The sequence below is a fragment of the Cheilinus undulatus genome, linkage group 4 (genome assembly GCF_018320785.1).
Source record: "Cheilinus undulatus linkage group 4, ASM1832078v1, whole genome shotgun sequence".
NCBI classification, from domain to species: domain Eukaryota; kingdom Metazoa; phylum Chordata; class Actinopteri; order Labriformes; family Labridae; genus Cheilinus; species Cheilinus undulatus.
Window position 1 is genome coordinate 10171369 of NC_054868.1, and position 12018 is coordinate 10183386.

Consider the following 12018-nt stretch of genomic DNA (forward strand, 5'->3'; position numbering starts at 1 on the left):
AGAAGAAGAAGAAGAAGATGAATAACCAGTCGCGCGCACAACCCCTGTGAAATTTGGGGTTTCAGTGTATCGCTTGTATGCTCATAGTTTGCTGTGGTGCATGTTATTACAAATTTACGGGCATATTTTCATCTTCAAGGCCCTGCTTCTTTCAGAAAGCGGAGTCTTCCAGTAAGAAGGTAACCTTAAGTTTATATTGAGTGCTATGGTGAACAGTAGGCTAACAGCGTTATGTTAACTACTCTCTGTCCAAGGCATTTTTTGAAAAGATTTTTCTTTTCGAACCGGTTCGTGAGGTGTTGCATTTAATTGCTTTTATAATCAGTGGTCTCTTAAAGCTCTTGCAATGCCAGTTACCGTTCTTTGTGGGTTAACTTTTTCCTGTGCTAGCTAAAGTCAAACTAGCCTGCTAGGCTACGTTGCAGTCGGCCGATGTTATGGTTGAATGAGTGACCGTGTTAACTTGAGACTTTAAGCCAAATGCGTCTAATATTGTCGTTTCATAACAGAAACTGGAAACGCAAAGCATCCTCGCGGATGCCTTTTTGTCATTTTTACGATAATGTCATTATATTTACACCAGGTAATTCCTAAATTAAGTTCTAATTTCACAAGGAAAGCCTATGTTTTTAACATTTCTTGTATCTATGACAACCATAGACGCTTTCAACCGCAGTTCACCAGGTAACACGGTCACTTGTTTAACTAGTACACTTGAAATTCTACAGCGAGCAGAAGCGGTTAGAAAAGTAGTATAGACGTTGACATGCGCACAAAATATTCCGAAGGCTAACCTTTAGTTAAACCTGAGTGCTATGTGTATGGTAAGAAGATTACTACATGATAAGAAATACTACAAACTATAGCAAGACCTTAATCGGAATAATTAATTTCTTGGTCAAGGCGGTTGTTGGATCTGTAAGTTGGGGTGAACTATTTGCCTTAAGTTGATAGCAGCTGACAACATCTCCCTTTAATTACATTACTGTAAGCTTGTCACAATTTTCGATACGTGTGCAACGTTTCTATGCAGTTTAGGCCGTAGTCACGAGGGGTTTTCTAAGCCTTTTTGTTGGTAAGTAAAAACAAGTAATTACCAAACGGTCGGATTTTACATCTGTTGCTGTGGTTACAACGCTGGAAATGAAGTCTCTCCCGGTCAGCATTTTTGGCCTCCTATCCTCATCCGATATTTTTAGTAATGAGTATCTACCGATTCTGAATCCCAATCCACTACTCATATGTGGATAGATTAGAGTTTCAATGGTCTTTGTTCACAAAAATAACTTCAGTAAATATATCTATTTTCTTAAGTTAGTAAACAATGTTTTTTCTATTTTAGAATCAATTTTATAAACAGAAGAAAGGTATGGGAGCATGTTTTGTTCCAATCTAGTCCAACCTGCTTATGGGACCCAGGGAGAAGTTTGTGTTTTCCAGCCAGAATGTCTACCTAGATAAAATCATATGGCGGGGTAGATACAAATGACATTCTCTTACTTTGGTCAGGATCAGAGTCAGAACTTGAACATTTTCATTCATATCTCAATAAAACAATAAGAATTTAAGGTTAAGTCTTTTCATCAGACAATATCCATTTTCTTGATGGTGTCAGTGACTTACATACAACCATTTTTAGAAGACCATTTGTCTGTAACACCATTTTGAGAGCAGACAGTTTTCATCCTCCCTGGCTGATTCATAACATACCTTTGGTCAGTTTCAAAGAGTTAAACAAATCTTTGATTAAGCAAATGACTTTGAAATAAATGCCCAAGATCTGAGTCCCAGATTTGAGAAGAAAGGATATTCGGAGAAGACTATCACTGCAGCTTACAACAAAGCAAAAGATCTCCCTAGAGAGCAGCTGGTTAAAGAATAGAGGCATCAACAGCCACCAAATCAAGTGTGTTTTGTGACCCAGTATAGCTGCAAAGCAAACCAAATCAAACAAGTAATTAAAAGACATTGGGATATATTGAAAAGTGACACATCTCTTAGAGAAGCCCTCCCTGATGCTCCTTCTATCAGCTTCAGGTGAGCCCCTAAATGATCAACTGGTGAGAAGCTCCCCCACCCCCACCCCCCCACCCCAAGACACAAAATAGGCACCAGAATAGGTCATTGAAAGTGGTGAAAGTACAATGTGACAGTATCACAAAAAAACAGCTACTTTAGAGATGTCAGAAGTTTGACATGAAGTCTTTTCTAAACTGGAGCACTTGTTTTGTAGTTCACAGACTTGAATGTCCTTGAGGATGTTTTTACATGGGGGGAACTAGTTGTAAACTGAAGGCAAGATTTGCAGAACATAAAAGCCATTATAACAGGAAATCCACAGTATCCTATTGCTTTACATTACAGAGAGGCTAATCATGGCAGCTGCAACTCTCTGAAAATATCAGACATTGAGCACACACAGAGTTTAATCATAGGAGGAGACGGATTAAAAAAGCTCTTACAAAGAGAGTCCTTTTGGATATATACATTAAAAGCAACAAAATTTCCTGGTCTGAATGGGAACTGGATTTCTCAATTCAGTGTAAAGGGAGTACATATTTTTAATATTGTCGTGTTTAATGTACTTAGGCATCATGGATTTATTGAACTGGCCGCTTTACATCTTTTAATTGTGCAACCTTTGACTTTATCATGTGACTTTTAGTAATTATGTGACCTGTTGAGAACCTTTAAAGGAAGCAGCTTGGCTGCTGTTTTGTAACTGCCCTGATGAAGGCCTGTATGGCTGAAACATGTTGGCATGTTTTTATAGTTCTGTAGCTCTCGAGAAATAAAGGCTTTTTATCAACAATCCCTCTGAGTGCTTCAGATCTCAGAACTACTAGATGTCTCATGCTTATTCCATTTAATTTGGTAGAGCTATTAACGTTGTATACACTTAAAATCAAATTTGTACTCTGAATACTGTAATAGCTGTTTCAGTTCAATAATTAGTCTAAAATAAAGTTACATACGTAATTAAATGTTACACATGCTGCAAGTGGCCGTTGGACTGTTTTCACTCTCAATCTGTAAGTGTTTCCATACCGCTGACATTTTAGCCACAGTATTACCAATGTGGCTACTGATGCTCTGTTGTGCAGCCTTTTATTAATACTTGTTTGCTTCATTAAGTGTTTTGAAACGTATCTTGTGTTTTTAAAACAGTTTTTCCTGTCTTTTTTAAGCTCCATTCTTTGGAATCAACTTAGCAGTTGGAACTGATGAGATGAGATGAGAGGATGCACTCCAACAGGTCTGATTATGGTCACAGGGGTCAGTACAGTGAGAGAAGTTCAAGGCAGTGGGATGACTATAATGACAGATGTGAAGAAAGATGGGAACCTCACTGGGATAAAGAGCAGGATTCCTATCATAACTATGGTAGGGATGGGCACAGAAGTGCAGAGAGGAGAAGCAGAAGTAGAGAGTACAGTGACTCACCTAAGAGGCCGTACAGCAGAGACTCACTGAACAGAGACTGGAGTAGAAAGAGTCCTGGGAGGAGACGTGTTTCTTCGTCTGATTGGGGTTCTTCAGAAAAGAAAAAGCGGAGGTTTACAGAGGACAATGGGGATGATAACAGATACAGGCGTGACACTGAGGATAACTCCAGCCGCTTTTCTCCTGACAGTTATTTCCACTTGCATACAAAAAAGGATTTTAAAGATCGCCAACAACGTCAACCACATGATGAAGATTTCCAATGCAGGAGAATAACACAAGACTCGAGACCCAAATACCGGCATGAGGAATTCCCTTACAGCCAACAAGATGATTCAATGCGCAGACCATCGTTTGGATATTACAAAGATAGAGAGAGCCGGGAAAGAAGCTGGGACCGTTCGCAAGAAAGGAGACAATCGCAAGATTACTCTACCAAGGTGAGTCTCATCAAACACTATTGGTTTCAGTGAAGGAATTATCATTCATCATGAAAATCCATTGTAATGAAGCGTTTTTCTCCAAATCAAACAGAATTATGTCAACCCCAGAGAGAGGAATGAAAGCCCTCCTCCAGAATATGAGGAACATCGTCATGATAGAGCGAGCTTTCCTTTGAATGGATCTGGTGGACAGGTGGGTTCATTTCACAGCAGTTCAACAGTAGTAGAAGTAACTAAATACAAGTATTTGATAATAAAATTAAAATATATTTTTCCTCATACTTGTTCTTTTACATTTATATTTCATTCACAATTTTACCTCTGTTGATGTTTTTAGTTCTTATTGCTTCTCTTTTACTTGCCTTTTAAAACTTCAGTCCCCTTTGTCTCAGGTTTTTGTGCTTGGGTCCCTGTGTTGGCCAGGCGATAGTGGGTTCTTACAATGTCTCATGATTTCCTAGTTCCTGTGATATCTCAGGATGTCTTGTTCTACTGACGTCCTAGCTTTCTCAGTTCTGATGATGTCATGGGATATCAGTACTCATTATTTCTTTGGTTTTTTAGTCCTAATAATGTCTCATGTTGTCTCAGTTATAATGTTGTTTGGGTTGAACATGTAGCCTGGGGTTTGATCCTGTTTAGGTTCTCTTACCTTGAGTGTTTTCTGGAGTTAATGCTTTGCTCTCGTTATCTCTTGTTGGGTTCTGCTGCTTTGTTTTTCTGCTTGGCAAAGCACTTTGTAAACCCTTGTTTTTAAAAGTGCTGTATAAATAAGGTTATAATTATTTTATTTGATGTGTGGGGCAGAGTCCTAAGGGCCCCACCCTTGTGTTTCATATTTTTTTGGCTATATAATGGGATGCACGCACTGCTGGTGCTCCTGGAGAGCTACTCCTTTATCTAGACTAGTACTGTGGCCCAACCCTCACCTATGGTCATGAACTCTGGGTAATGACTGAAAAAGCATAAGGTTGCAGGTAAAAGCAGTCGGCTGGGCTAAGCCTTAGAGATAGGGTGAGGAGCTCTGACATCTGGAAGGATCTTGAAGTTGAGATGCTGCTCCTTCACGTCAAAAGGAAAAAAAGGCTGAGGTGGTTTGGGCATCTGATCAGGATGCCTCCTGGGTGCCTTCCCTCTTGTGGAGGTCTTGTGGGCACATCCAACTGGGAGGGACCCAGAGACAGACCCAGGGGGATGTCTGGGTGTACTTTCTTCGCCTGCTGCCACCCTGACATGACCCTGGATAAGCGGAAGAAGATGGATGTACTGTGGCAGGGGCATTATATAAGGGGCACAGTACTAAAAGGCTTAGTTTTGTGGAAGGACTTAGAGGAAAGAGAAGTTTTTGGATCATGATGATGGTTCATCTTCCACCCCTCCATTGAATGGTCTGTTTGTAACCTGCAGCAGCCCGTCATGATGACCAGTGAAACTGTAAACTCACACTGAACCGAAGGTTTAATGAACTAGACTTGCTTAATAAAGAAGGCTGTAACATGCTAATACTCATTTTGTTTAAAAGGGGCAGAGCACATAAATGAACATAAACATTAAAGACAAATGTAAACATGCCAAGTTGGCAAAAATGTTAATTTACATCCGTAGTCCCTTGGCAGGTGACATAAATAAACAGAATAACAGTACGTACAGTGATGGCTATTCAGGAGCAATAAAAGACTGATAAAAGATCTAATAATTTCCACCACCCCCACAATATTCAGAAATAATTAAACATGATTAAATCAATATAAAAAATCATGAATTTAATTAGTGATTAAATAGTGATTATGTACTCATGCTTGAAATAATACAATTAAAGCTCATACCAAAACCCCAGAGCAAAGTGAGTACAACACAACAAGGGATTAGTAATCATTTAATCTTGATCATCTTGTTTTCATGATTGTGGGACTGAAATTGAAACTCATTAATTGCCTAGCTCTAAGGTTCAGTATAGAGAACATCAGCAGAAAGCAGCATCTGACCAACAAGCTTACCGGCAATGCAGTTTACATGTGGTTTAATTTACATTGAGATAAATGAGTCAGGGGAATGGAGCTTTTACACCATCCCCTTCATTCAGGTTTATCACTGAAAGGCTAACAGTAGTGTCCCATCATCACATGCCACTTTAATATGTTTTTATACAGATCATATCGGAGAGGGCCCAGAAGTGTTGGTTTTAAATCCTGAAGTCTAATATCTGAGGGAATTGTGTGTTTGATGGCTACAGTGTCCCACATGCTGTTCCATTTCTATGTTTAATTAGTCATAAATGCTAATGATTGTCCGCTAATTGTGGTTTCCTTTGTGTGTTTCCATTAGTCTTTTGAGAGAGATGTTTCCCACCAAGCCTCTATTGCTCCTGAGCAGAAGAAGGCCAAGGGTTTCCAACGTTTCCTAGATGTGCTCAACAAGGGTGTAAATGTGGACACACTTACCAAAATAGTGACTCAGAACTGTGAAGGAGAGAGAATTCGACCACGCTCTCCCATTCCTTTCATAGACTCTGAGGACAGACCGTGGTCCCCGACTTGTGCTTGGATCAAACATGGACGTTACAGCGAGAGCTTTGGACCTCAGAGACTAGCTTCGCCCCCCCATGAGCCCTTTATCCCAAAGAAGAGCTATCTGTCTGATGAAGGACCCCTGCGAGGGGTTGATGGGGAACGCAGTGACTTCAACTCCAGCAGTAGATCTAGGTCTCCATCGGTCGTGGAAAAGATAACTTTAACTCCTGAGGATGAGCACAAGCACAGGCAGATGCAGGACGTTTTGCAGGCAATTGGTATGAATTTAGGATTTGAGGAACTGGGCCAAATGTCACATCGGATCCAGGAGCGGTTATATGGAAAGAGAGATGGCGACAGGTCGGGCTGTCGTAGAAGAAGTAGGGAAAGGAACACGAGGCGAGCATACTCACCAAGACGTCAAAGCAGATCATCATCAAGTAGATCAAGTTTTAGTCCAACGACTCAGGATTATCACACAAGGAGGGACACAGATAGTGCCCTGAGGGATGAAATACAAGTACATCAAGTAGAAATACTTCAATCTGTGGAGTATGAGAAGGAATCTAGCAGTAAAACTTTACATGATTGGGAGGACTGTAAAACAAACTCTCAAGAACAAAGGAATGCCCCCCAAGCATTCTCTCGAAATCACACATACAGTGTGTCAGAGCCATCTCCTTCACCTGTGATGCCGGTTTACTCTCCAGTAAACAGCTCACCACTTCCATATCCAGCTCATCCACCCACTCTGCCTCCAGCTCATCTGCCCTCTCTGCCTTCCTCTCTGCCTCCAGCTCATCTGCCCTCCCTACCTCCCTCTCTGCCTTCCTCTCTTCCTCCAACTCATCCGCCCTCCCTACCTCCCTCTCTGCCTTCCTCTCTTCCTCCAACTCATCCGCCCTCCCTACCTCCCTCTCTGCCTTCCTCTCTTCCTCCAGTTCACCCGCCCTCCCTACCTCCCTCTCTGCCTCCAGCTCCTCCACCAGCTCTGCCCCCAACATTGCCTCGAGCTTTTCCACCCACTCTTCCTCCAGCCCTCCCTTCTGCTCTGCCTCCATTTTTGCCCCACGTTGGACCCAGGTTTTTATTTCCCCGCCAGTCTCCCCTCCTCCCTGGGCCTCGTGTCCCAAATTTGAATTTTTTCCCAGGTATACTCCCTCAAGCGAGGCATCTATACCCACAACAAGTTAGCAATCCTCAACCGCCCTTTTTAAACCTTCCACATATGAACCTAATTAAGCCTACGAGCAACACACAGCATAAAAAACAGAGGCCTCGCTGTTTGCAGGTCATTAAAACAAAAAAAGCTGGTTGAAGATGGCTGCACTGACTTTAAAAGTGAATGATACATTTCTGAATAGTATTTTTTCTCCTGTAGAAAAAACTAGGTTATAAGTTATTTAGAAATTGAACATTTTGGGCTTCAGTGAGTCAAATCAATACCACAAAACACAACTTTGGACTTTATTTCAGATTAATTAAATATGTCTTTTCAGTGATCCCCTGAATCAATATTTTAAGAATAGGGCTGGGCAGTATGGACAAAACAGAATATCTATTTCAATTTATTTCTCCTCTTAAAAAGCAACAAATGGTTGTCATAACACCAGAGTTATAAACTTTTAAATGATTTTAGTAAAAATCAAACAGTACTTGAACATTTTTTAAATCACAGCAACAAAAATAGAAATCCTAGACACTCAGCATTGGGCAGTTTTTTGTATACTATACAAGCTTTTAGACAAACTTTTACAGACTTTAAATTGTACCAGAAACATTGGCTACATTTCTGTAGTTTGTTAAAAATGTTACATTGTTAAATATGTTGTGCTTGAAAATAATAAAACTTCAGGTATTTAAATGATTTGATGCATCTTAAAGTGGCCGGGACACTCTTAGGTGGGATTCTTATCTCTGGGGTTTTCCTGGTTAAAGAGAATTCAAAGAAAACATTATAAAAATAACAAAATCTTTAAAGTAATATTTTAACTAAAAGAGAGGGAGCACTGTCTAAATTGCAAAAATATGTTGGTAATGTTTAAAAAAAGATGAAACTGGTGAGAAAAAAGTGTCCATCATTGGGTGTCTTGGAGTTCTGTTTTTGTTGCCAGGTCTTTATATTGTTAGGTTTTAACTTAAAAGTGAAATGCTCCTTAATTAGATACATTGCACAATGATTCCTCATTTAGACATGGCATTTGAAGAGATTTTCTCGTGATCAGTAGCCATCAGTAAGCATATTTATGGCTTTCTTACTGGAAACCGTCTTTTTTTTCCCAAATCAATACACTATATAAATGATATTGCCTCACACTTCTCGCTTGAAAATCAATTAATATATCTTACAAACTCAATATATTGCCCAGCCCTAGAGAAAAAGAACTTAATCAGCTTGCATTTAATAGTCACATATCTGCACATTTTTGTTTTTAAGGTGTGTCATTGTACTGGGAAATGAAGGAGAAATATGAAAGGCTAAAAAACAGAATCTGAAAGCTCTTTGTTAAATTTCATCACAGTTCTCCATAGAGGTCTCCTCCTCTACCAGAGGACAAACCTGTTGATTTAAATCCTTAGAAATACTTAAAAACCTCCCTCAGGATGTTAAAGGGTGCAAGTTGGGCTGCCGCAAGCTCTTGGGTATCATGTACTTATTTTAAAGTTAGGGCTCTTTGTGTTCATGATTTAGAAAGTAATTACTGTGACTTGAATAATCTAAAAAGGTTTCCTCCTCAAAAAATAATTGACTGAATGACTGCAACCTGTTCAAACAGCTTTGTTAAAAAATAAATAAATAAATAAACTAACGTAATATCTCGAAAGCTGTGTTTCCACCAAGCAGTCAGGCTCACTTTGGTTTGTTCAATATACAATTATTCATTTCCAATGTCAGGACTTTGGAAAGGTACCAAAATAACTGATCTGTATCATTCTACTTTTGTCACCCTTCTTGGGCTACTAAGCATACCTTCCCAACTCTAAAGGGTGGAATTAGACTCACTACAGTCTGTTTATTTGCAGAAAGAATTTTCACTTCACTTGTGACAGTGGTGAGAATGAACAAACAAAACAGGCTATGTTTTGCACTAAGATGAACAGCTTTTTTCCCTCATTTCTGTCATGAACTTGCTTTTACAGGAAATGGGAAATGTGTTGAGCTGGCTCCCATTGGCTCCTTTATTACAATTTTGTTATTTGATAGACAAAGTCAAAATGTACCAAATCAGGAGCGTAAGGGAGTCAAAAGATGCCTTTTATCACTGAGCTGAGTCATATAATTTGGATTTTTACATAGAGAAGTAATTCCCAGCACTACAAGTGAGGCTGGATTGACATTGGCATGATCAGACTTTAAAGTATCAAACCAAACTGCTAGGTGGAAATACACCGTAACTGTCTGTGATCCAGATTCAAGGGCTGGGAGCCAATCTTTTCCTGAATCTTTTCTCCAGTTTAATTGATCAAGTTAAGACCAATGGTGGCATTACTTAAAACGGGGAGAAAGTATTTCAGCTGGAAATGTTTTCAAAGTGCCCACAGAAAGCTTTTGGATGAGTCATGAAAGGTTGACTCAAAGTTTGATGTGGCATTGTAAAAAAAGGAGGACATTTTCAAGTTTGAGGTGGCCATAATACAATTAGAGGCAACCTGTCCAGCTTCATAAAGATGAGACCAAATATAACTGAAAACAGAATTAGCATCTTATGTTTCACCAAGACTTTATGATGATCAAAAGTTATTGAGAGTCCCAGATGATGTTTCAGATCCATGCCCATAGCAGAGTGTTATGCTAGAGAAAATTAAGACCAGAAAGTGTTTTCTATTATTTCAAACCTTTGTTTTCTTAATTTTGTCTTTAAAATAACCATGCATATGTGGTACATTATAGATGCTGTGTGAGTAATATTTGTCTAAAGGAAATTTTGTGGAAACAGGACTTTGTCCTAATAAATAAACACCACGGTCTGGTGTTCAGTCTCTTTGGCTTTGGTCAACCTACAATAATTAAACCTGCTCTTTACTAAAGCTATTTGGTTTGTAGGTTGTTACCTATTGTTTTTTGTGTACAGTTGCAGAGATGTATTGTGTAAATAATTTAAATTGAGTAATATTAAACACATTGATTTGGAGTAAATGATGCAACAAATGAACTAATTCTTTGTGTGTTTCATTGAAACTTGAGTTTCTGTTTATAAACTACACAGATAGATACAGTGCTGCAAAAAAGTATTTGCCCCCTTCCTGATTTTTTTAGCACATTTATCACACTTAAATGTTTCAGATCATCAAACAAATGCTTATGTTAGGTGAAGACAACCTGAGTAAATACAAAATGTGTTTTTGAAATGATGATTTCATTTATTAAGTGAAAAAAGCCATCCAAATCATCTGGCCCTGTGTGAAAAAGTAATTGCCCCCAATAACTGGTTGTACCACACTTAGTGGCAACAACTACAAGCAAGCATTTGCATTAACTGGTGATGAGTCTTTGACATCTATGTGGAGGAATTATGGCCCACTCTTCTTTGCAGAATAGTTTTAAATCAGCTGCAATGGGGATTTTTGAGCATGAACAGCCTGTTTAAGGTCATGCCACAACATCTCAATCAGATTTAAGTCCAGACTTTGATTAGGCCACTCCAAAACCTTCAGTTTTTTTTCAAGCCATTCAGAGGTGGACTTGCTGGTTTGTTTGGGACCATTATCCTGTTGCATAACCCAAGTGTGCTTGAGCTCGAGGTCATGAACTGATGGCCAGACATTTTTCTTCTGGATTTTTCAGGTAGAGAGCAGAATTCATTGTTCCATCAATTTTAGCAAGTGATCCAGGTCCTGAAGCAGCAAAGCCGCAGACCATCACACTACCACCACCATGTTCGACTATTGGGATGATGTTCTTTTTATGAAATGCTGTGTTAGCTTTACTACAGATGTAACAGAATGCAACCCTTCCAGAAAGTTCAGCTTTCATCTTATCAATATTAGTCTTGGGGATCATCAAGATGATTTTTTTTTTTTTTTTTTTTTTTAAATGAGAGGCAAACCTTTGTACTCTTTTTTTGTCAGCACTGGTTTTGGCCTCAGAATTCTTCCATCGATGCCACTTCTGGCCAGTCTCTTTCTTATTGTTGAATCATGAACACTGACTTTAACTGAGTGAAGTGAGGCCTGCAGGTCTTTAGATGTTGCTCCAGATTCTTTTGCAACCTCCTGGACAAGTTGTCTTTGCGCTTTTGGAGTCATTTTGGTTGACCAGCCATTCCTCTGATGATTCACCAATGTTCCAAGTTTTCTTCATTTGTGGATAATGGTTCTCAATTTCATTCTTTTGAGTCCCAAAGCCTTAGAAATGGCTTTGTAATCAGATAAGGATGAAATTATTAGCCCTCCTAGGAAATTGTTTTTTTTTATGTGTTTCCTAGCGCTGTTAAACAGAGTAAGGGATTTGTATGCTGTGGGGATTATTTAGTGTGTTTGGAACTGGGATTCTCCTAAAGGTAGAAGGAATCATGAAGATAGAAGGACATGTGAAGATTTTGAGAATTAAAACCTAAAGCAGTCAGCAGCAAAACTGAGTCTGGGTCATCGCTTTGTCTCCTAACACAACAGCAATCATA

At 39.3% G+C, this 12018-nt stretch overlaps 1 protein-coding gene across 1 annotated transcript; it reads left to right on the plus strand.

The window, feature by feature from the left end:
* Positions 1 to 10538, plus strand: LOC121508762 (cyclin-dependent kinase 12-like). The gene is made up of 4 exons (XM_041785838.1): positions 1 to 179; positions 3189 to 3884; positions 3979 to 4080; positions 6213 to 10538. The coding sequence occupies exons 2-4, from the start codon at positions 3243 to 3245 to the stop codon at positions 7713 to 7715; spliced, it is 2247 nt and encodes a 748-aa protein (XP_041641772.1). The 5' UTR covers positions 1 to 179; positions 3189 to 3242; the 3' UTR covers positions 7716 to 10538.
* The last annotated feature ends 1480 nt before the right edge of the window (positions 10539 to 12018 follow it).

Coding starts and splice junctions, on each gene's coding strand:
- LOC121508762 (XM_041785838.1), top strand. CDS start 3,243: ATGCACTCCAACAGGTCTGATTATGGTCACAGGGGTCAGTACAGTGAG. Junction 3,885..3,978: donor CGCAAGATTACTCTACCAAG/GTGAGTCTCATC, acceptor CAAATCAAACAG/AATTATGTCAACCCCAGAGA. Junction 4,081..6,212: donor TGAATGGATCTGGTGGACAG/GTGGGTTCATTT, acceptor TGTTTCCATTAG/TCTTTTGAGAGAGATGTTTC.